The sequence below is a fragment of the Suricata suricatta genome, chromosome 17 (genome assembly GCF_006229205.1).
Source record: "Suricata suricatta isolate VVHF042 chromosome 17, meerkat_22Aug2017_6uvM2_HiC, whole genome shotgun sequence".
NCBI classification, from domain to species: Eukaryota; Metazoa; Chordata; class Mammalia; order Carnivora; family Herpestidae; genus Suricata; species Suricata suricatta.
The window spans coordinates 38769097-38793741 of NC_043716.1; the positions used below are offsets into that span (position 1 = coordinate 38769097).

At 51.4% G+C, this 24645-nt stretch overlaps 1 protein-coding gene across 3 annotated transcripts; it reads right to left on the minus strand.

Moving 5' to 3' along the window:
• Positions 1 to 234: 234 nt before the first annotated feature.
• On the minus strand, positions 235 to 24496 carry RAB5C (RAB5C, member RAS oncogene family). Of its 3 annotated transcripts, XM_029927600.1 has the most exons (7): positions 24376 to 24496; positions 23813 to 23867; positions 4493 to 4746; positions 2848 to 2999; positions 2519 to 2641; positions 1281 to 1374; positions 235 to 610 (listed from the first exon to the last, which is right to left on the minus strand). In XM_029927600.1, exons 3-7 carry the CDS (start codon positions 4656 to 4658, stop codon positions 495 to 497), a joined length of 651 nt encoding a protein of 216 aa, XP_029783460.1. In that variant the 5' UTR covers positions 4659 to 4746; positions 23813 to 23867; positions 24376 to 24496; the 3' UTR covers positions 235 to 494. The 3 variants fall into 3 exon arrangements, with proteins under 3 accessions (XP_029783460.1, XP_029783461.1, XP_029783462.1); XM_029927601.1 differs by lacking the exon at positions 23813 to 23867 and having other exon boundaries at positions 4493 to 4707; XM_029927602.1 differs by lacking the exon at positions 23813 to 23867 and having other exon boundaries at positions 24376 to 24472.
• Positions 24497 to 24645: the final 149 nt, after the last annotated feature.

The window sequence follows — 24645 nt, forward strand, 5'->3', positions numbered from 1 at the left end:
AGCTGCCTCTCCCTTCCCCCGCCCCTAGGGCCTGCCCCACCACCCAGAGCCAAACCCACTCCAAACACAGTAAGGATATGGATGCTCTCGCTGAGTATGCCAATCAGCAAGAGGGAGAGAAAGGTAACTGCTCCAGCCCCCGCCTCCCCACATACAAGGGTGGGGGGGACCAGGGGCACGTGGCTACTACCAGCAGAGGAAGAGTGGGAGAGCAGTAGAAAGGGCTGGAAGTGGGAAGAGCAGAAGATCATATATATTAAAAAAGTGACTTAAGACTTAAAATTGAATTAGTATTTGTACAGAAAGGTGCAGGTGGAATAACTCACTCCGGCCTATGATCAAAATTCTATGGAGAAGTCATGGCGGACTCCCTCCCCCTGTCCCCCCACCCCCACCCAGTGGGAGCCCGAGTCGTTAAGTGCGATTGGTTAGAGTGGATTCCAGTCGGGTCGGTCAGGCGGAGGAGGTGGGGGCAGTGGGCAGGCAAGGGGGGCTCAGTTGCTGCAGCACTGGCTCCGGCTGGCTGGGTTGTTCTCCTGGAGGTCCACGCCTCGGTTCCGGCCTGGAGCGCCAGCTGCATTCTGGGGCTCATTCTTGGGAAGCTTCTTAGCTGTTTAGAAGAAGAGGGGAAATATGCATTTGTGGGGCCATCCCAATGCTCTTCCAAGTCTGCTTGAGTGGAAGCTGGCCTTTGTACCACCTGATCTGGGATAGCCCATGGGGGAGCTTCGCTTCTATGCACCAGGTGCATGCCTTCTGAGTGTTTCAAGAAACTGAGGCAAAGAGGGCGCCCGGGTGGCTCAGTCGGTTAAGCGTCTGACTTCAGCTCAGGTCATGATGCTTGGGATTCTGTGTCTCCCTCTCTCTCTGCCCCTGCCTCCCCACCTCAAAAACAAACATTAAAAAAAACCCAAAAAAACAAAAAAAGCCCCCCGAGGCCAAGAGAAGTTAAATAACTTGCCCCAGGACCTCAGAGTTAAATGATAAAACAAGGATTCGAAGCTGGGCAGGATGTCTCGCTACAGGGCCAGAGAAGCCTAAAGATCCTAAGAAGTGGGTAGGGCAATGGTGATGTAAGGTTTTCAGTGGGTGATAATCTAAAGGGTCAGAAAGTGAAATGTTGAGACTTTGGCCCAGGCTTTAGAAACTTCTAGGATGAACTCTCTATATCGGGCGGGCAGATAAAGGGACCCTACAGACCTGCCACATACTACAAAACAGCAGGCAAGCGAGATGATTGGGCCCTGGTTAGGGGAGGGGAGGGAAGGAGAGCAACTCACCTATCGCCATGAAAATTTCATTCACGTTCATCGCGGTCTTTGCTGACGTCTCCATGAACAGCAGACTGTTGTCTTCCGCATAGGCTTGTGCTTCCTGGTTGGGATGGAGGTGAGAAAGTGGGTAGGAGGCAAATGGTGACAGTTGGCAGGGGCCGGGGCCCAGGATAAAAATCTTCCCTCATCACAGTTGCCTTACACACAATGCAGGGATTGTCGGCCAGAGGCTCTCCTGCTCTGGGTCCCCTGCCTCCACCCACCCCCGAGCTACACCACGCCCCCCAAGGCCCCCACTTCACACACAGCACCTTTCAGTTCACAAATACTGGCCGATGTTTTACTCAGGTTTCCCTATGTCCATTCTGCCTTCTTGCCCTTCAAAATTACTAAGCTAAAAAATACTTCTAGAAAGTTATCCTCCAAATGCACATGCACATTTGGGAAAACCCACAAAAGTATGTGGATGATGACTGCAGTGCTGCTTCCAGCCGTTTGATACTATAAACAACCCGGAAGTCCACCAGTTAAGGGCCTGCTAAAAAATACACAGTATAGGGGGCACACTCCCATCGACGTAAAGAAAGAGATTGGGTCGCATGTGTACATTTCTAGAAAAACGAGAACCTGTGGTGAATTTGGGGGAAGGGAGACCGAGTTGCTGGGATGAAGATTTAAATTTCGTTCCATACGGGCGCCTGGGTGGCTCAGTCGGTTAAGCGTCCGGCTTCAGCTCAGGTCATGATCTCACGGTTCGTGGGTTTGAGCCCCACGTTGGGCTCTGTGCTGACAGCTAGCTCAGATCCTGGAGCCTGTCTTCAGATTCTGTGTCTCCCTCTCTCTCTGACCCTCCCCTGCTCACGTTGTCTCTCTCTCTCTCTCTCAAAAATAAATAAAAACATTAAAAAAAAAATAAATTTTGTTCCACAGATCTTCTCGTACTGCGTAAATTTTACTCGTGCATTACGTGGATAAAAGTAATTCATTTTCAGTAAGTTTCCTTAAAAAGTCAGTTTACCCCCAAAATAAGCAGAAGCTTCAGCTATCCTTACGCATACACACGCCACCAACCAAGGAAGAAGAAGGAGAGGCAGACAAGTCCTTTAGGCCCGCACTCAGGTCACGAGAGGGCCGCAGATGAGAGCGTCCCCACCCCACCCCAGCTTGGCCCTGAGCAGCCAAGGCGGAGCAGAGCGAGTGGAGCCGGCCCGCTCCTCCCCGCCAAGCCCTGTCCATCCCCCCACCTGGAACTCCACAGCTCTCTTGCTGGCCAGGTCTGCCTTGTTCCCTGCGAGCGCGATGACGATGTTGGGGCTGGCCTGCCTCTGCAGCTCCTTCACCCAGTTCTTGGCCCGTGCAAACGTATCCTGCGGAGACAAGGCCAGAATGTCAAGGAGACAGAGGCGGCAGTCTGCCTGGGGCGACTCACTTAGGAAAGCTCGAGCTGGCAGAGCCCAAGCGTCTGAGATGTTACCGCCCTGAAGATTCTGGTGAGACACCCCCAGGCGACAGAGGAAATCTGCCCACACCCCATCCAGGAACAAAGTGTTGAGAAGTAAGGGGAAATCTTTACTGTGTTGGTGATGTCATAGACCACGATGGCAGCTTGGGCCCCCCGATAGTACATGGGGGCCAGGCTGTGATACCGCTCCTGTCCAGCTGTGTCCCAGATCTCGAATTTGACTGTTGTGTCGTCCAAACAGACCGTCTGTGTGAGGAAGGCCGCTGGAAGAGGGAAGGTGGTGTTACACGGCAAGAAGCCACCCCACATGTCTCCCCAGTACTGCACGTGGGCTCTGGCACTGGGAGGCTCTTTGTGGAGATGGGCCCAGAAAAGCCCCCGCCCAGCGGCCGAAGCAGGCCTGACTGAGCAGGGCAGGGGGAGTTTGTATTTTCCTGTCAAGTGTCGAGGGGGCTGGGGGGGGCGTCGCACAGGCTTTAGAGACCCACGCTAGGCAAGGGCAGATTAGGAGCACCTCTGAGGAGGACTGGCAAGGGGCAAGAAACAGAACAGTCCAGGGGAAAAGGGACTCCAAGCACAGAAGGGTGGGCCCGCCCCGCCCACCCACTCCTCCCGGTCCCCCTCCCCACCTCTTCCCACAGAGAACAGTCCAGCTAGAAACCTCCAGAGCCCCACAGTTTGCTCCAGCCCAGGGGTATTACTGGCCCTTGGTTTCCTGAGGACACTCACACACTTAGCTACACTGGGGACGCCTGAAAGTACACACTGTTCCACTGCCAGGCGGAGGCTGGGTGGCTGGCTTCCCGGCTGCCCCTGCCACCTCCAGGCATGCTGGCTAGCCTCCACCCCCAGCTTTGACCTTGACCCATTCCTGATTGGCCACCCTGTGGTTCGACCTTCAGAGAACACAGTGACCCTATCTTTGCCTGAGGAGACAAGGGAGCATGTGGTGCTTGTGCACACGCTTTAGAGGAGGAGTCCCAGAGCCGAGACAGGCAGGTGGCAGTCCCCTCCCTGCCGGGACCCAGGGGAGGATCCCAGAGAGCTCAGAGTGGAGGCCAGCTCTCCTGCTCAGCCCTTCCCCCCACACCCCTGAGGCCCCGGGTTGGGGCACTGCCTCACTTCCCTGTCTCCGGCTCCTGACCTGAGTGCTGAGGAGGCAGCAGAGGATTGCTGACTCGGCCCATTTAGTTTCAGCTGCCTGGAAACCTCCCACCAAGAGGGCAGAGAAAGGGTGACTCAAGCCCAAGGTTGGCCTTGGCCCCTAAGATTTGTACAGGCCACTGAGGCAGGGAACTGAGCCCACACCCTTATGGGCTACAGGCTGACCACCGGGCAATCAATGATAGGCTCTGAGCTCGAGGGTAAAAGTCAACTTCAGAAACGTTGGTCCGCATACCAGGCCATTTTCCCATTCTGCAGAGTAGGAGAGGCCAGGACAGATGCACTGGCTGGTACAGTCAGAAAGACCCTCAGAGATCCAGACCAAGCCTCTCCCTTCCCAGAGGCCAGGTCAGAGGAGGGGCCTTAGCCATGGCCACGTAACAGTACAGTGGCATAATCAGGAGGAGAAGCCAGTTTTGGACTCCCAGCTAAGTCTTACTGGGTGATGGTGGGGACTCTGGCATGGAGACCAGCTGCTGGATTCGAATCCAGGGCCCAGTTGAGGAAGAGGTGCCGCTGCCCCAGGCATGTTTAGTCTCTCAGGGCAGGCGGCTCCCTTCCCCTCAGAGCCAACTCCCTTGTGCGCACTCACCTCCAATTGTGCTCTCCTGGTACTCATGGAACTGTCCCTTGACAAAGCGGAGCACGAGGCTGGATTTGCCCACCGCAGACTCCCCTAGCAGGACCAGCTTAAATTGACAGATCTTGTTCCCAGCAGCCGGTCCGTTGGGTCGCGCTGCACCTCCCCGACCCGCCATGGCCCGTCCTGCTGTAGTGGTACCAGTGAGCGTGGGGCAGGGGCCGGCGCTGTGCGAAGAGGCACTTAGTGAGGAGGGGGACCTCCAACTGCAAGAGAGATTGCCAGTACTGGTCAGGCCAGAGCCTGTCACACAGCAAGGCCTTGTTAAATCACAGGTCTCTCCTGCTGCCCTCCCTAAGGACCCGAATCCTCCCATCCTGCCAACCTGCTGACCCCCCCAACCCCCCAGAAGTTGAGAGAAGAGCCCTAACTAGGATGTACTACACATCTATTTGGCCTACAGTCATCTGAGCAGTGAAGACAAAAGCGGTCTCCCAACTCTAGGCTCACGGTTCCGAGCAAACATACTGACTTCCCAATCCCAAGTGTCATGTACATACAAATCAAACACGCACAAGAGAACATGGATATATGGCAGCCTGGTGACAGTCAAGTCAACAGGCTACTTGGAGCACCAAAAAATCAGGCGGGAAGATGCCAGGACCTAGGTGAACAAACAATGAACTTGTAGTCCCGTAGCTAAGATCACAGCCCACCTCTGTGCAAAGCCAGAGTGGATGGTGAGGCTGACCAGGGCACAGGGAATCTGGATAGAAAGCTCATGAGACAAAGTGCTTGGCCAACCTCGTGGGCACTCAGGGACCAGGGACTGGCCAGTGGAAGCTGCATTCAAAATAGCCATTTTGTCCTGCTATCTCTAGAAGGACTCACTTTCTCAGTCTGAGGCTGGACTGTGCACTGGAATCAAAGCCCCATTTCATTCCTTCATCTTGAACCTCTTCCTGGTTTTCTCAGTTTTTTTTTTTTAATGCTTTATTTTTGATACAGAGAGAGACAGAGCATGAGAGGGGAAGGGACAGAGAGAGAAGGAGACAGAACCAGAAGCAGGCTCCAGGCTCTGAGCTAGCTGTCAGCACAGAGCCTGACGCGGGGCTCGAACCCACAAACGTGAGATCTGACCTGAGCCGAAGTCGGAGGCTTAACCGACTGAGCCACACAGGCGCCCCTGGTTTTCTCAGTTTTGATGGACCAGAAGTCTCACACATTAATACACAAAACGCACACAAAACCAAACACACACCTGAGCCAGAGAGCTCCACCGACAGAACAGCTGCCAAATTTCCCTTTTCAACAGAGACCTCAGTTCCATTCTCCACTGGCAGAGGCCGAAGGTGACGCAGAGGAGGAACGGGGAGGTATGGGAGGTCAGACACAAACAAGGGACACTGAGCCCTGCACCCCAAGCAGCCGCTGTTCCACATTGCCATCTTAGTCACTCTGTTAGTGATAGCTTTGGAGGCGCAAAGAAGGATGAGGAGCCTATTTCCAGAAGCCTCTAGAAGACTTATACTCCAAAAACAGCAGAACACTGACAGAATGTTTTACAGACAAGTCCTGGGAGGAGTTATTTCATCCTAAACATCTGTATAGTGTCTGAACCTAAGCTGGAAAAAAAAAGCTTTGAGATTCAACCACCCTTAGAAGAAATGCGAGTCAATGTGGGAGGGGTCTTTGAAATAAGAGCCCAAGCAAGTACAGTCCAGACCTGCCCTCTCGGCAAGGAGAGTACACCCCGCCCCCCAGACCGAGGGCGGGGGCATGAATGAAGAGAAGGGTGTCTGTGGGCAGCGATGGGCTAGGCTCATGCAAGAGGCTGACGGCAAAGGGCTCGCTTTGTTCAATCTGAAATCCTTTTTCACATCCCTGTCCTCCTGGCAACTCATTTAAAAAGTGAGCTTCAGGAAGCATGATTCACTAGCCAGGAACAAGAGTTTCCTTTCTGGATAGCACCAAAGGAAAAGGGGTTTGAACTGGGAGCTACCTCTTCCCCAAGAATACAGGAAGGCAGCAGGGGTGGGGGGGGACCTTGATTAGTGACAAGAAATGCTAGTGCTATGATATTTTACAGTTTATATCTTTCTCTTTTTTATAAAAAAATTTTTTTAAATGTTTATTTATATCTGAGAGAGAGAGACCAAAACAGAGCATGAACAAGAAAGGGACAGAGAGAGGGAGACACAGAATCAGAAACAGGCTCCAGGCTCTGAGCTGTTGGCACCGAGCCCAACGCGGGGCTCAAACCCACAAACTGCGAGATCACGACCTGAGCCGAGGTTGGCGCTTAACCGACTGAGCCACCCAGGCGCCCCTACAACTTTCTCTCCCCGCCAGTCGTTGATGTCTGTGAGACTCTACGCCCTTGACGCAGGCTGTGTGCTTCTGGCTTCTTTAGGAGCCTTCCTCACAAGGCCTACTCCCACACACGGGTTCCAAGAGCGTGCTTGCCCAAAGAAATCCTTTTCAGAGCTGGCTAGCATTTACTGAGCAATTGCATAACCATGATCTCCCTTCAGCTTTAAAACAATCTCCCATTTTTTTCACATCGATAGCCTGCCCCTCAGGTGTGACATGCCCTGTGCGTGTAGGTGACAGAGCTGGATGCTCCTTTATCTCTGGGCCCATCTCCCTGCAGTGGGAAGAATGCTGGAGAAACACCCGCCCTGTTTCTGCTTGCTGGTGAGTGAGACCCTGAGACCCACTCTTGCGGCAGCAGCTAGCTGGCCTGCAAGGTGCAGCTCCAGCCGGCAGTCACAGTGATCTTGTAGGCCCTGACGCCTTCCAACTTTGGGGGCCAGGCAGGCGACAGCAGCAGAGGGAAACCACAATGGAAGTACAAGTTGGTTATTACCACAAATCCATGTGACACATCATCTTGGCTGGGCGGCAGAGTGTGTGGCTGGGGCACTACAGAAGGAGGCATGGAGTGGGAAGAGGGAAACGGAAGATGAGGTCCCCGATTCCAACAAAACCAAAGCAGCTGGGGCTGAGGGCTCCTGGGGTGGGGAGTCATCAGCACCCATAAGTCAAGAAAAACAGAGATAACATCTAAGTCTTGTCCCCATCGAATCAGTGGGTTTCCAAACCTGCCCAGACAGAACTTGATATTTTTAACAAGCCAGAAGGAGAGACAAGTAACTTATCCAGGAGTTCCTGACCTTGTCTGCACATCAAAATCCCCTGGGCAGCCAGCCCCTGGAGGTTCCCATGAAGGTTTGGAAGAGGGCCTGGGATCTGTTGGTTTTTTTTAAGGTATATTTTTGAAAACACCTGAGTGTGGGTGGGGCAGAGAGGGAGGGAGACAGAGAAGTTGAAGCCAGCTCCTTGTTGACGGCAGAGCCCCGTGCGGGCTTGAACTCGGGTCAGATCACAACCTGAGCCACAGTCGGGTGCTTAACCGACTGAGCCACCCAGGCGCCCCAAGTATCTGTACTTTTTTTAAAGCACTGCAGGTGCTCCATCTGGCGCAAACTGGCAGGTGACATATTCTGCCTGGCTGCTGACCCTGCCTTCCAGAGACACATGAGCAGGCAAACATGGCACTTTTTATGGCCTCTGCTGGCTCATGGTATTCCGGGCCCCACTCGGGGATCACATGAGCAAAGGTGATGACCTTCCCAGACACCTAATAAAGCTCAGAGGAAGCTGATTTTGCCACAAAGGGCATGCAAAGACGGGGGGGGGGGGTGTTGAAGACAGGCAAAGGCCACACCCAGAACCCTAGGAGGCTTTATGACTGGGAAGCTGAGGATGCACCCCGGTGGGTGGAAAAGGCTAATTCACCCACTTGAGCCCGCCTGCCAGCTGGGAGAGCGAGTCTCACTGTGGGAATCCACTGAACCAGAGGCAAGAATTACCCACACATACAGGCAGGTAACGGAATTATAACCAAAAATGCCACAGTAAAAGTCTCCTTTTAGATAAAAGTCAAATTCTCTTCAAGAGCTAAAGTTGTCGTCGGGAGTTTCTTATAAGATACAGAATAGGCCAGGGGCACCTGGGTGGCTCAGTCGGTTGAGCATTCAACTTGGGCTCAGGTCATGATCTTGCAGTTCGTGGGCTTGAGCCCCGCATCAGGCCCTGTGCTGACAGCTAGCTCAGAGCCTGGAGCCTGTCTTCAGATTCTGTGTCTCCCCCTCCCTCTAACCCTCCCCTGCTCAAGCTGTCTCTCTCTCTCTCTCTCTCTCAAAAGTAAATAAAACATTACAAATTTAAAAAAAAAAAAGATACAGAATGGGCCAAAGATTTTTTTTAACCAGTTTCTCTCACACCAGGAAAAATACACCAGTAGGATGGATTTCCTCCTCTATCTTTTCACGAAGCTGCTAAATGGGTAGAGCTTTAGACCCCTGGCAAGAGGCTCTCCTTGACATGACCTGCCCCCCTTATGCTCCAGGTCAGAACCTTGGTTTGTTCAGAGGTCACGGAGGATAAGCACCGTCTCCAATCTCATTATTTTCATAGGAAATGGAAGAGATCACAAGGACTGGGGGGCACCCGACATGTTCCCCCACCATGTACATGAAAGGGCAGAGGGACCCAAGCTGCTAAATATATGCCCCCCCCCTCCCCCCCAGTTCTGGGGCTGAGGGTGGGAGAGAGAGAGCGAAACAGCAAAAACACTACTCTTTCTTACTCTGGCTTTTCTCTGCACTGGATACTAGAAGGTCAGTGGGCACCAAACTTTTTTTTTTTAAATCAGAATCACCCAGGACATTTAGAAATAACCCTGACCAACTGAATTAAAATATCTAGAACTAGAGTCTGAAAAATGTTTTTAAAATAAGTTTCCCCAGTGATTCTAGGCAGCTGATTTAAGCATAAGAGCTACAGCTGAGGGCTCAGTTGGTTGAGTGTCGGATTTCGGCTCAGGTCATGATCTTGCAGTTGGCGAGTTCGAGCCCCACATCAGGCTCTGCACTCACTACTTGAGGGCCTGCTTCAGATCTGTCTCCCTCTTTCTCTGCCCCTCCCTCTCTCCCTTCGCACACAGGCACTTGCTTTCTCTCAAAAGTAAATAAACATTACAGGCACTCGCTTTCTCTCAAAAGTAAATAAACATTAAAGAGCTACAGCTGATACAGGAAGGAGGGAGGAATCCAAGGGACGGAAAGGCGCCCTTCCAGATGAGAGCCATGGACAATACAGGCGGATCAGACTGGGGGTGGGCACAGATTCCTGGCTTCACGCGACTCCTGAAGGCTCCAAGACCCCAGACGCTGGCGGAGTGCTGCCCTTCGCCCCAGTCTCCACTAGAAATGTCTCTTCTCTAACCGTGAGGTCACCCACTTCATGCTTGTTGTCCTTCCTGGTAAAAGAGTGAGCAATTCCAGCTGATGGGCGTCTCTCACGCTTCCTGTTTGCTTCAGAGACTTCCTCTAGCTGACAGTCCTGGCACAGCCTGGATAGTGAGCTGATTAGGGAAACCAATCAGACTCCACTGACCATAGGCTGAGAAGGGCTCACTCAAGGTTAGCCCCTGCGGGGGGAGGGGGGAGGACGGAGAACCAAGTGACCCTGCCCAGGGCCCCCTAAAAGGTGGTTCTGGCCAGTGACTCTTCAGCAATACTCTAGATGAAAGCATTCCTGCACATTTAATACTACAAGAGCTGGGCAAGAAAAGATGAGAGCAGAAGCAATGTGTTAGCCTAAAGAGAATGAAAAGTAGGGAACAGGAGAAGAGGTAATTAGGTTCAAAGGTGAAGGCAGAAGACACTAGAAAGCTCGAGTCAACCAGGGAGATGATTCACCCACAGGCTCCAGAACGCAGGTCTTCCTCAAAGGGGAAAGTCACCACTACCAGCACACAGGACCACAGGCCAGACTCACAGAAGGACTACCGGGCCTCTGGCTGGCTACAGACCCCGAAGGAAGAAAAATCTGAAGCAACATAAGTCATGAGCCACATGAGGTACCCACTCACCTTTCCTCAGCACAACTCACAGATTAGGACTCGGGAGACTGGTTTAGTTAGAGCCCGGCTCCCCCATTTACTAGGCGAGTGACCTTGGCCAAGTCAGACAGGCAACTACTGTCAGCTTCCATCTCCTATCTATGAAACGGTATTGTTTAATGCCAATCGCATGGGGTTGTTGTAAAGGTTAAATGAAACAATACGTAGTTTGTATAACACAGTATTAGGCTGAAGGTGAGGCTCCAGCAAATGACAGGTTCTTTATACTACTAAGGGCCTAACTAACTAGTTTTGACTCATGGGCTGTCAAAGCTCAAAGTCCTTGAAGACCTCATCTTCCTCTTTCCAATTACAGAGGAGGAGATGAAGCCAAAGCGAGGTAGCCTGCCTGCAGTCACAGCCCTATGGTGGCGGAGCCCAAGCCCAGGACTCGGACTTCCAGCAGGGCTTCCCCATCACAGATAAAAACCCGAGAATATTAACAGTGTCATTACAGTTGGCCTTAATAGAATGTGGCTTTTAACAATGGAAAAATGAGTTTGTATCAAACAGTAAAAAAAAAATATATATCTATATATGTATATATACATATACATATATATATGTATATATATATTGCTAGACGGGAAAATTTTATATCTTGATTGGGGAGGTGGAAACACGGATGTACGCAAATGTAAAAATCTATCAAACTGTCCAACTGAGTGAGATGTGTAAATCTTACTACATGTAAGTAACATGTCAATAAAGAATGTTTCTGTCAGAGAATTTTGCATACAGCAGTGAGAAAGCTTACAAATGATATGAAACCAATCTAGCTTCCCTGTATATATTTTCTGCCTCCTCTGTAGTATAACAAAATTCAGAATAATAAAGACAATCAAAAAGATGGATGGCTGAGTTAGAAGAGGGCCAAGAGAGGGGAGTCTGGCTGCCTCCATCAGAAGAGCATGCGACTCTTGATCTCGGGTTGTGAATTCAAGCCCCACGCTGGGTGTGGAGATTCCTTCATTAAAAAAAAAAAAAAACCTTAAAAAAAAAATAGAGCGGGGCGTGTCTGGGTGGCTTAAACAGTTAAGTGTCCGATTCTTGATTTTGACTCAGGTCATGATTTCACAGTTTGTGAGTTTGATCCCCGCATCTGGCTCTGAACTGACTGTACAAAGCCTGCTTGGGGTTCTCACTCCCTCTCTCTTTGCTGCTCCCCCACACATGCACACGCACATGCTCTCTCTCTCAAAATAAATTAATAAACGTAAAAAAAAAATAAAGGGCAGAGAAAGAACAAAAGTACTCAGCTAACAAGGTGCAAGCTAATAGGATTCAATACATATAGAACTGCTACACACATACTAAGAATATATTTGTGCTTGACTGCGGACTAAAGAATTTTAAAGTTGCTTAGAGCTTCATAATACAAAGGGAAGGTGACATTTATGTCTTTTCAGTGAGCAGAAAGGTTACCACAGTGATGCTGTGCACCTCCAACCAGTCCAGAGAGTCTTCAGAGTCTGCAGGGGTTAAGTGGAGCAGGTCAGGGGATGGAATCAAGGAGAAGCTTACAAGCCCAGGTTAAGATTTGGGGAGAACTCGGACAAGGTGGGTCAGGCCAGGGCTGGGGCCCCTCATCCCACCACAACGCAGATGATTCAGGATTCGGAGAGCTGGCAGGAGAGGAAGGGGGTGCCATGTTTAACAGTCACACAAGAGGACCCCCTTTCCAGGGGAAGGGAGGGAAATCATCCCAGAGAGGGACTCAGAGCAAGCTGGCTCCCCTACCACTGCCACAGGTCCTTGTATCGGCTCCCAGCCCTTAACCTATCTCCCTTAGCCGGATCAGTTTCAGCGCACTCCCCTTTCAACCTGAACTCTTCTGGGGCTGGCTGCTTGGGCTTCCCCACCGCAATGGGGCCCTGACAGCATCCATGGGGGCTTCAGCGGGGGCCACTAACTGCACTGACACCTGCAAAAGAAGCCAGTGTGCAGAGGCTCCAGGAGTCTGAAACCCTACATGCACGTGACCAAGCAGTCCTTCCCACTCTCCAGATAGGAACCAGGCACTCTATAGCCCTTTCCCCTGGGCAGAAAGAAGCCAAGCTGAGTGAGGCGGAAGCCACCCCTGAGGGACAGAGCCCCAGGTTCCCGGAGCCCCGCCCCATTAAGAACACCCAGAAAGCCTTCCCTGAGCTCCGCACTGCTTTCCCGGCTCTCAACAACAGACGGTCCTGAGAGGCTGACAGAAGCAGACCCTGCGCTTTCAGGTGGAGGATGGAAACCTCCAGTCCCTGTACCCACGGGGGAGGAAGACTGATGGGTGGGAAGGCATCACGTATCTGCTGACACAGCACGGTCAGTGTGGCCTGCCGGTACTGTCCACAGAAGGGCCCCAGGAGTCACGGGCAGCTCTGAGATCCTCCTTCACTGGTCGTGCTGGCCGACAGAGCCAGGCATTCGGGTGGCAGGTAGTGAAGAAGGCCAGACAGACAGGGGACCTCCTGCGGCTGCACCAGGCAAGGTTCGCACTGCCTCTTGACTCTAAGAGGCACTGGGGGCCCCAGGTGCTGACACTGACACTCCTAAAAGACTATTCTCCCTAAGGGGACCCGGTCTCCGACTCAGCACACCCCAGTCGGCAGGGCTGTGGTGGACCCTCTGGCCCCGCCCGGGGCAGCTAAGAAGTCGCAGGCAAAAGCTGGATTGAAGTTTGGCACCTCCTGCGGCACAAATCCACTCACAGCTAGCTACAAGCCATGACAGGGACAGGACTGAGGCGGAGCGATGGCTCACACGCCACCACCCAACTCTTCACCTGCCGGGGCCAGAGAGAGGGTGCAAGGAGAGCCGGCCAAGCACAGGTTCTTCCCTGCTGTGACCCCAGGATGGGGTGCGGGTTATGTGACAGCCAGTGGAATCAGACTTGGGGGCCTGTTGACCCACGAGCCTCAGGACTACCCTGTATTTGTTCCACTCGTGCAGCTACTATTTTTATTTATGTATTTATTATTTAAAACATTTTTGTAATGTTTCTTTTTGAGAGACAGTGAGAGTGTGAGCAGGGGAGGGGCAGAGAGAGAAGGAGACACAGAACCCAAAGGCTCCAGGCTCTGAGCTGTCAGCTCAGAGCTCAACATGGGCTCAAACCCACAAACCAAGAGATGACTTGAACCAAAGTTGAGCACCCAGGCGCCCCTCGTGCAGTTCCTATTTACTTAGGACAGTTCTAGCTGGGAGCTCAGCAACGCAGGGACCATCTTCCCCTCTGGCTCTGGAGGGTCTCTGAGGGGCCAGGAGGCCCAGCCATGCCAGCTGCCACTTCTGCTCTTGCCACAGGCCCGGAAAGACACCAAGAACCTCTGCTGAATGTCAGGGTCATCAGCCACACCTGTTTGTTGGACTACTCATACCAACAAGTGCAACTGACATCCCTCACCAACCCTACCTGGCTTTACCAGAAAACAAAAGAAAGCCAAGCGAATTCACTGCCCTCGGCTTCTAAACAGGGAGCAGAAGACAGAAGCTGTGTCTGAGAGGTGAATGGGGAAAACAGATCAGGTCTCAGACACCAGCAAACCAAATTCCTCTTGCTCAGACACCACATACGCTGCGGTTCAGAGGCCACCCAACTAACAAGACACAAGGTCAAAGTTCCACTGTGAGACCTGGGGGATGAAGGCTGCTCTCAGAGCCTGGACACCAAAGCACAGTATTTTAGGTCACAGTATTTTAGGTGGACTTCGTTCGTTCTTTCTTTTTCTTTCTTTCTTTCTTTCTTTCTTTCTTTCTTTCTTTTCTCTCTCTCTCTCTCTCTCTCTCTCTCTCTCTCTCTCTCTCTCTCTCTCTCTCTCTCTCCCTTTCCTTTCTTTCTTTCCTTTCTCTCTTTCTTTCTTTGAGGGAGAGAGCAAGCGAGCAAGCAGGAGAGGGGCAGAGAGGAGGGAGAGAGGATCCCAAGCAGGCTCTGTGCTGAGCCCAGCGCGAGACTCAAACTCACGAATCCTGAGATTATGACCTAAGTCAAAGTTGGATGCTCAACCAACGGAGCCACCCAGGTGCCCCTGATTTTTCTTTCTTAATCACTGCTGAACAAAATGCAGAAAGAGTGCCAGATGAAGAAACCAGGCCATGAATGAGTCCAAACACGTTTCAATGAATGAATCCTACTTCTACTTCCAATGGCCCCAAATTATCATAAGACTGTTAGAGGTGGCAAGAGGCTGGAGAACTTGGGGGCTTGGGATTAGGAGTGAAAAGGGTAGAGAAATTAAGGGCACTGTCACAAATGAAAAGGATCTCACAACAACATTCTGCATGGCTGCACTATGGGTTTCCTTTGTTTGTTTTAATGTTTACTTTATTTTTGAGAGAGACAGAGCACAAGCAGGGGAAGGACAGAGAGGGAAACACAGAATCTGAAGCAGGCTCCAGGTTCTGATCGGTCAGCACAGGGCCGGACATGGGGCTCGAACTCATGAACTGTGAGATCATGACCTGAGCCAAAGTCAGAAGCTTAACCGACTGAGTCGCCCAGGCGCTCCCTTTGTTTTAACAGCACATAGTATCAAGCCTGACGCACAGTAGGTGCTTGTAAATGTGGTGAACGGAGACTGCAGTACCAGGCCTGGTTGGGTCTGGCAAGTGATGGGGCAGGGGAAGGCTTAAATCCACATCCACCTGCTAGGCTGCTCACGCCCCACTGCGGAGCCATAGCCCAGCCAACGAGCCTCTTCACTACTTCAGACAGGACCACTTAGGTTCCTTCTGCATAGGGTCTAAGAGCACAAGTGCTGGAGTCAGACCAACTCCAGTTCACGTCCTAGAGCCACCACTTACTAGGGTGACCTGGTGTTGTATCCCTGCACCCATTTTCTGATACATAAAATAGAAAGACTGATGCCCATCTCCTGAGGCTGCTGGGAAGAGGATACATGTAAGACTCTTAGCAGACATGGGGCGCCTGGGTGGCTCAGTCGATTAAGTGTCCAGCTTCAGCTCAGGTCATAATCTCATGGTTCGTGGGTTCGAGCCCCCCGTTGGGCTCTGTGCTGACAGCTAGCTCAGAGCCTGGAGCCTGCTTTGGATTCTGTGTCTCCTTCTCTCTCTGATCCTTCCCTGCTCACGCTGTCTCTCTCTGTCTCTCAAAAATAAGTAAAAAACATTAAAAAAAAAAAAAAAAGACTCTTAGCAGAGGGCCTGGCTCTGAATAAGCACTCAGCAAATGTTCCTAGGTCAGGGAAGCCCCTGCCCCTGGAGGTATCCACAAGAAAAGCAGATCCTCAATTGGTATTTCATTCGCTAGTCACACATTCCTTCTGCTTGCAGTATCCTTGGACCCCATTCTTCAATGACCCTCTTTGGAGAGAATGCTGAATACGTCAACTATGGTCTGAATGCCTGTGTTCCCCCCACCCCTATATTCATACACTGAAATCCTAATCCCAATGTGATGGTATCTGGAGGTGGGGACTTGGGGAGGTGATTAGGCCATTCGGGCAGCAGGTTCATGATTGGGATTCGTGCCCTTTTAAAGGAGGCTCCAGAGAGCTCCCCTGTCCCTGCCGCCCGGTGAGGACATGGTGAGAAGTCAGCCTGGAAGAGGGCCTTCGCCACAACATGACCATGTTGGCTACCCCTCTGATCTTGGACTTCCAGCCTCTAGAATTGTGAAAAATAAATGTCCTTGTGTATAAGCCAGGCAGTCTGCGGCATTATGGTATGGCAGCCGGAACAGACGAAGATGGCGACTTTCAACAGTGTCCTAGAAAAAGGAACAGTTCACCCTTGATGTCCTGTGTCCTGTCAATAACCCTCACCCTGTATTCTCTGGAGACTGGCTTCCAAAGCCACATGAATGGGGGGGAGGGGCACCACTATCCTGAAAAGTCAGCAGAGTTGAACCCTCAATCAGGTAAACCACAACCTCTTAAAAAAAAGAAGAAGAAGAAGGAGAAAGACCCTCACAAGAGAAAGCACCTCAAAGCCCAAATGCCCTTCCTTCCATTTCAAAGCCTCTTTCAGGAAAGGGAAGAAGTAGTTCAGTTGTGGAGAGGGGGGAGGGGGCAGCACCAGGACAGCTGACAAAGAAACCAGAGTTCCTTTTAAAGAACCAGGCTGAAAATGCTAGAGGTTTGGAAATTGGCGTCATTAATCACCACAGCCTCTGAGCAGCTCAGAGAGCAATGTGATGACTAGGAGAGCAGCCAGGGTGAGGAAGGCCACCCACGCCCTCCCCCACTCCCCGGATGCTCTGACAGAGCCACCTGAAGGGGACACACATGCAGCTATGAATAGAAGACTAGAGGCTTGTAAACCAACTCCGGGTGAGATCCCAAGTTAGTGTTTCCAGAAGGGCTCAAGTTACACATCTTCAGAGGGCTGACAGTACAACGTAAGGATTTAAGCTATTCAATGATTCAGGATCACAGCTCAGAGTGACAGTCTGCCCTGGGACCGCCTAGGGCCACAAACCCTCCCAAAGGGGAGGTCTGTTTCTGAATGGCAGCAAAAGAACACTGGTCCAGGCCGCCAAGGACTCTCCTCTAAGACAGAGTTCTGGAAGGTTTGGCTGGAGAGCTTGGCACCTGAAATAGAGGATGATTATGTATCTCATCTTCCCAACTGGATAGTAAATGCCAGAGTAAACACCAAATCTGACCATTCGGGGATCAGTCCAGCTGCTGGATGAGTCAAAACATCAGGCAGGGCGACAGAAGGTATGAATGGGTGAGTCGAGAAGCAATAGCCTGGTACCAGGATCAACTGCCAGGAATCTCCCATACACGTTCCCCAGGGACATCTACACCTTGTCGAACTGGGGTGTCTTCAGTGACCAACCAGCAAAAGAAACATCTTGAATGCATCCACACAGCTTGATATCAACATAGTTAGAGGATAAGTTGCTAAAAAAAAAAAAAAAAAAAAAAAGGCAGTGGTCTTGAAGAGACAGGAGATTCCAGGACTGGGGCAGGAAATACACAAGGTGAGCCTGGAGCATCTTGCGGTGACGTTAAAGAAGTGCTCAAAAGGGGCATGGGCGGGGAGGGCGCGCGGGCGGCTCAGCCGGTTAAGCGTCTGACTTCAGCTCTGGTCATGATCTCCTGGTTCATGAGTTCGAGCCCCACATTGGGCTCTGTGCTGACAGCTTGGAGCCAGGAGCCTGCCTCAGGTTCTGTGTCTCTCTCTCTGCCCACCCCCCACTCCCACTCTGTCTCTCTCAAAAATAAATAAACATTAAAAAAAAGTGCTAAAAAATTGGAAATCCCCTCTGCCCCTTCCCCCGCAGTGATGGGGTGGGTCAAAGGGATCTGCAAGAACTCCCAGTGACCAGATCTAGAACAATCTGAGCAATAAAAAAAGTCATACTGATTACAAACCAAAGTATAAATAGCCATGAATCCATACTGTTATAAATAAATGAATGAATGGGGTGCCTGGGTGGCTCAGTCGGTTAAGCATCCAACTCTTGATCTCAGCTCAAGTCATGAATTCACCGTTCGTGGGAGTGAGCCCTGCATCTGGCTCTGTGCTGACAGATTGGGATTCTCTCTCTCCCTCTCTCTCTGCCCCTCCCCTGCTCTCTCTCTCTCAAAATAAGTAAATTCTTTTTTTTTAGTGTTTTATTTATTTTTGATACAGAGAGAGACAGAGCATGAGAGGGGGAGGGGCAGAGAGAGGAGACACAGAACCGGAAGCAGGCTCCAGGCTCTGAGCTACCTGTCAGCACAGAGCCTGATGCGGGGCTCGAACTCACAGACGTGAGATCTGACCTGAGCCGAAGTCGGAGGCTTAACCAACAGAGCCACCCAGGCGCCCCAGTAAATTCTTTAATTAAACCTAAAAAAACTAAATGAATAAAGAAATGAGGGACAACAAACTATTCTCTCCTATACAAGAATCCCAAATTATTCATGTAGATACACTGCCCACAAGGAGAGAAGCATAGACCCCCGGTCAAGTGTACGCTACACAAAATGACTTCTTTCAAAGAGGACAGGACAGAAAGAGGAGGGGAGACAGCGACTTTTTAGTGGAGAAACCTGACAAAGGTCACCACAGCCAGGTGACCAAGGCTGACATCAACCGTGATAAGTCACGTTAACTGCCTGTACTCCTGACGTGTGATGAAAGTGGCAGTTTACCTGTGTGGTCTTCCTCCCCCTGACTCAAAACCCCAGAGTAATCATGAGAAAAACATTAAATGAATCTCAACCAAAAACACTAAAAAATATCTGAGCAGTACTCCTCAAAATGGTCCAGCTCATCAAAAACAAGGAAAGTCTAAGAAACCGTCTCAGCCAAGAGGAGCACAAGGAGACACGACGACTGAATGTAACACGGTGTCCGGATGGGATCTTGGAACGGGAAAAGGACCTTAGATAAAAGAGAAAGGAATCAGAGCGCAGTGTAGACCTTTCATGATGAATTATGTATCAAAATTGGTTCACTCAGTGTGACATGTGTGATACTGATGTAAGATGTTAATAACAGCGGAAAGTGAGTGAGCAAGAAAACTGGAAACTGTTCTACCTTTGCAGTTTTTCTAAAACTATTCTGAAATAAAGTTTATTAAAAAAAAAAAAAAGGCAGTGGCCCATCTTGTGGCAAAATGAAATCCAAGGACACCAGTGACCGTAAACTCGTGTTCCTAAGAGAAGTGAACTCTCTGCGGAGCCGCACTGAGGGGTGTGTGGGAAGAGGCATGCCAGGAGCCACATTCAGTGGTCCTGAGGCGTCCCATTCCGCAGGCACGGGGCCTGGGAGGTCACAAAGCGAAGGCTGCTCGCACCGCTGCCGGTCTCCACAGAGGCTGGCACTGCTTTCTTAAGACCTCCCTCCTTCACAAATGAGCCTACGCAGAAGTACAAAGCAGCAGCCCCGGACCAGAGGTAAAGTCACCCCGGTGATCTTGCTGAGTCCCGGCCTGGCATAAGTGCCACCTCACCACGAGCAGCCACAGAAGCACAGCTACCAAGTCCACGTGCTGTAGAAGGTGGCCGGCAGAAAGTGGATGACCAAAGCCATGGCCACCTTTCCTGATGAAACCCTTCATTGGAAAGACTGGAGACTGGGAGATCACTACCCTCTGGCAATTCAGTCTGTGACTTGTTTCCACCTGTAACATTCAGCCCATTCACCTGTTTGCTCTCATGCTTCGGAGCAACTTGCTGGAGGACGGGCCAAAGATACGGCCCAGGCTTTGGGATCCACACTGTGTGAGTTCAGAAAGCATGTGTGAAAAGATGTGGGCAGCCACGTGCTTCAAGGGCACCTATGAATGTCTGCCCTTTCCTTTAACAAGCCCTGTGGGAGGCTTTCCACGCTGGGGACCCTGGGAGGACTGGACACACAGATAAAACGGGACACGATCCGCGCCCCTCCAGGGCTCATGCACCAGACAAGGGGTCCTAAGAACAAAGTGCAGGGAAGAGAAAAGCTCTGAGCCTACTTGGGGGAAGGGAAGGCTTCACAGAGGAAGTGATGTTCCGAGGGTCAACTGCACTTTAAGAAAAAAAGTCGGGAGATGTGGCTCTGTGCAGGTGAGGGCAGAGAAGAGCCTTCGAGGCAAAGGGAGGAGCACACAGCCCAGAAATGGGACAAGAGGGGTTATTCTGCACGGGTATCCGAGCACAGACTCGATTCTGACCCCTGACCGAGAGTTCCCCACCATAACGAGGGTATTAAACACAGTACCGCCCTCCTGGGGCTGTCAGGAAGATTAAGGACATTAGAAGGACTGAGGAGAACACCTGGCGTATAGTAAGCAAAGCTCAAAAAGTTGCATTTTTACTTGTGTTATTGTTCCTCCATACAGGAGATGGGGATATTTAATCTGAAAACTACTCTCTTAAAATACCAGGCTATTAATGTGGAAGACTCCTCAAGATATATTCCAATTCTCTGCCATGACTCTTGGAAGCACTATTACCTGGACTTGGTGACATCCCAGTTTATAAACCCTATCCTCCGGGTCGCTTCAGGTCATGCTCTCAGCTCACGTTCTCAAGGTTCTGAGGTGGAGCCCTGCATCAGGCTCTGCGTTGATCGTGTGGAGACTGCTTGGGATTCTCTTTCCCTCTCTCTCTGCCCCTCTCCTGCTTGTTCTCTCTCTCTCCCCCAAAATAAATGAGTAACTTAAGGGGCGCCTGGGTGGCTCAGTCGGTTAAGTGTCCGACTTTGGCTTAGGTCATGATCTCAGTTTGTGGGTTCGAGCCCAGCATCAGGCTCTATGCTGACAGCTCAGAGCTTAGAGCCTGCTTCAGATTCTGCGTTCCCCTCTTTCTCTGCTCCTCCTCGGCTCATGCTCTCTCTCGCTCTTGCTCTCAAAAATAAACATTAAAAAAATATTTAAAATAAATAAATAAACTTCAAAAAAAGTATTATAAATCCTACCTGAAGCTGAGTGCTTCTCAAATAGCCTCAACCAAAGTACCTCTGACTTTTGGAGGAGGAAATGCAAAACCCCAAGAATCTGGGAATTGAACCCAAAGCAGCCTGCCATCAACAAAATAGTATCGTTCAGTTTCTTGTTGTAGCTTAAATTCATGTAAACTTTGCGTTCCAATCTGTAATCGACCCAGGACTATTTTAATATAAAAATGCTTAAAACTAAGATGGAAGTGTCTAGAAAATGCAAAGACCCCTCTTAGTCTGTGGCATGGACTATCCACAGCACAGGACCCCAGCAGGGACCAAGACCCCAGTAGAAGAAGCACAGTCATGGCCTTAGAGTTCTCTTCTGGAAGCTGGGAATCCCACCCACATCCATTCTGATCGGCACCTATGAGATGAGACAACACGGGAAACCATGAAGCAGAACAGCAACACTTGGTACAAATGCCAAATCAGAATCCTAGGGATGAATTATAATGCGCCTTCAACACCCCACTGACCCACAAAGTTGCTATCTGTGAGTATCCATCTATCCTGCACCAGGCACTAGACTAGCTCCTTCACCTTGTTTCTACTTCTGCAAAATACTTTGTATCCCCATTTTACTGGGAGAAACAGAGGCGCAACAGGATCAAGCAACAAGTCCAAGGCCATGCGACGGGTAAGTGGGGGAGTCCAGATGACAACTCTGCTCTGGCTGACTCTCAGGCTCTCCTGCTTTTGTGGTAACTTCTCTGTTTACAGGGCAAGGCTCAGAGGAAGAAGGCTCTCGCTGAGAAGGACCTGCTTCGTGGAGGTGAATTTAAATTTATGACCTTGCTGCTTCCACGTAAATTCTAGTGAAAGGAGCTACTGGTGGGCAGTCACGTTCTTCCTACCCACGAGCAGCAAGGGGAATCAGGGGGCGAAGCAGAAGCCGGCTCTGCGGCTCCCAACACCCATAACCCTCCCCAGAGAGACCCCTGAGCCCACTCACTTTTACTTTCATTTTCTAGCCATCACGACTTTCCCAGAAGTTAATGGTACAGATGTCAGCAAACTCTCCCGCGCTGAAGAGTACTGACTTGGGACTCATAACTACCACGGTCCCCAGAGGCAGAGATGGGGGTTGAGGAGGATAGGAAGGTGGAGTGGGGGTGGAGAAGAAAACAGAAGCAGAGGAGGGGCGTCAATGACAGGGATGCTACAGGGTCTGTAGTGGGGCCTCTGCTCGCTCACCCTGCAGGCCCATTCCTTGAAGCGGCCTGAAGAAGGGCCCACTCCCAGGGAAGAGGCACTCGGAAAGAAGGGCCCACTCCCAGGGAAGAGGCACTCGGAATCCTAAATCACAATCTCTGGCTCTCCCACCTTCTAACCGGATGACCTAAGGCTAGCTACTTGAAATTCCTTCAGCATCATCTCTTAAACGGAGATACAAAATCTCATGATCTCCCAGGACTCTTGTAGGGAACAGGTATGAAAAGAACTTTGTTTCCTGGGAGGACAGTGCGTGAAAAACCCTGCAACTTTAAAATGGTTTCTAAAAATCCGTCGTTACCACCTCTGTCACATGAAGGCAGAAAAGGCCAACTAGTTGAAAGAGGCACGAGATGACAGGCTTCTGTGGCACACAGGGCCCTTCCTTTTTCTGCGAAGCCATGTCCGAGCTCTGCTTGGACTCTACAATCCCTGGATACCGGAAGCGGCTGCCTAACTACCCGGGGCATTGATGCCTGCCACATCTCTCTGACAGGGAGAGCTTGTCCTTCGAAACCCTGTTTCAGAATCCTAGCTGGGAGAGCATATCCAGACAAAAAGGGGTCCCGGAGAAGGCTGGCAGCCTCATCCTGTGACTCCTGAAGAGTTCCAGAAACCACAGCCCACGACAGAGGAGAGAAGTTTGGTCAGAGACCAATGGCCACCGAGCACTCAGGCCTGCCCCTCAGAGGCACAGGCTGACCAGCTTAGAGAAACCAGACTGGCCACAGATGTCTCCAGCAACCCTCCAAAGGAGACCACACTAGGGGTCCAACTGCTGACCCCAATAAGGCAGGCTCTTTTGTTGTCCAACACAAAATGAAATGAGTACATCCCAGGTCTAGCTCAAAAGTTTGTAGGAGTCAGACACCAGTGAAGAAGAAGTCAGAAAGGTCTCAAGGCAAAAAACGTTTAGCACCTGTAAGGGCAGTAAAGATGGCACAGGACACTGAAGAGCTACAGAAATTCCCAAAGACTGCACAGCCTCTCCTCCCCTCCTTGGAGGTAGATAGCAAGGGTCAGTCATAGCCTCAAAGAGTCAGGCCACTCTCATTAAGGTACGGTCTTGGCCTGTACTTTGGCCACCTAACAAAGAACCTCCCAGCCTGGTCTGAGACAACAGCCATTTCACACACCGAGGTCCCAAGCACTAGACAAGGATCAGATGTCAGTAGAGGCTGCCTCTTGGAAAGGCTTGGGGGGGGGGGGGGGGGGGGAATCAGCCCTTTCTGGCAGGTATGGGAATTCCTTGGGCTACAAAAATTAGCACATTAAGTACCCGGGGGTGCCAGTGTGCTCTCACCTTACTCCTCTGTAATCTACAATTTGTCCAAGCTCAGAAGGGACTGGGGAGGCCCAAGGACTAGAAGTGGCATAGACCTGTTGATCAAGGAGGTGCATGTGTGTTTGAGAGTGGGAAAGAGATGGGCCAGGGCCCCTTGACTCCGGATTCCTAGTTTTTGGTCTTTTCCCTCCTCCCTAAAGACCAGCAGACAACAGTCCTAGGAGGGGCAGTCCCTCTGAAGCAGCTTGGAAACCACTCACGTGCTCTGGGAGGACAGAACTGAGCCTGGAGCAAGGGGGAAGGGGGAGGGGGGGAGAGAGAAGATAATGAATGGGCAGATCCACCCTGATCTGCGATCTGGAGCTAGGATTAAGCAAACCTCAGCTAAATTTTTCAGAGACAGGAAGAGAAATACACTCAGAAAACACAACTAGGGAACAACATAACTAGAGGACAGATTTAGGGGTGGAGGGTACAAGACAAGAAGACAGCTCACCCCTAAAAAGTGCCCAAGACTTCAAATGCTGCTGAGATCCTGGCTGGCTCCTTGGCTTGAGGAAAGAGGGGAAGGGAGGAGGTATGGGAGCCTGTGCGAGTGGAACGCTGTCAGCCAGGCCCCCTCCGCCCCCCAGGAAATCGAGATAAAATTTCTCTAGGGCTGGAGGGGACAACTGTTTTTGTGGGACAGTGTGGGCTGGGGGGCGGGGAGGAAAACGGCGACAGCACTCCTCGCCACCTCTATAGAGAAGGAAGACCGCCTCCTTCATACCTAGCAAAGATTCCTCCAGTTCTGGGAGAATTTGGGGTCTCTCCCTCCCACAACTGGACTGGACAGGCCAGAGGAGAGCCCTGGAGGTTTCTCAAGGCTCATAAAGGGCAGGTAAGGGTGGGTAAGAAGGGCCCCCTTTTGGCCCGACGCCTGGGGAGCCCCTTAAGAGGGGGCTACGGGTCGGGGGAGGGGTCAGTATCCCCCTAAGCCGAGGTTGGGCGGGAGGAAGTGCTGCCCCGAAGAAGGTTCAACGCGAGCGAAACACTGGGTCCCGGGACAGGCACACTCACGGCGGCTTCGGGGTGGCGGTGTTACTTGGGGCCGGGGCTCGGACAGGCTCCGCTCCTCTGCCCCCGGCGGTGTCCCAGGCTCCGGCCTCCACTTCCGCCTTTCAGCCGCTCCGGATCCGGATCTCCACCTCAGACCCGCCCCTCAACACACCCAGGTGACTGACAGGGAGGAGAGGCCAATGGGAGGCACTGTTGGCCGACTTACCAGCGGCGCCTGTAGGGGGCCTGGGCGAGGCGGGAGAGCGAGCGCGAGGGATGGCGGGACTTGTA

Bases quoted from the DNA above. Each gene is read 5' to 3' on its own strand.
- RAB5C (XM_029927601.1), bottom strand. From the start codon at position 4,658: ATGGCGGGTCGGGGAGGTGCAGCGCGACCCAACGGACCGGCTGCTGGG. The intron at 3,000-4,492 runs GTGAGTGCGCAC...TCCCTCTTCCAG, and splicing joins CCAGGAGAGCACAATTGGAG to CGGCCTTCCTCACACAGACG. The intron at 2,642-2,847 runs GTAAAGATTTCC...TTGTCTCCGCAG, and splicing joins TCTATGACATCACCAACACA to GATACGTTTGCACGGGCCAA.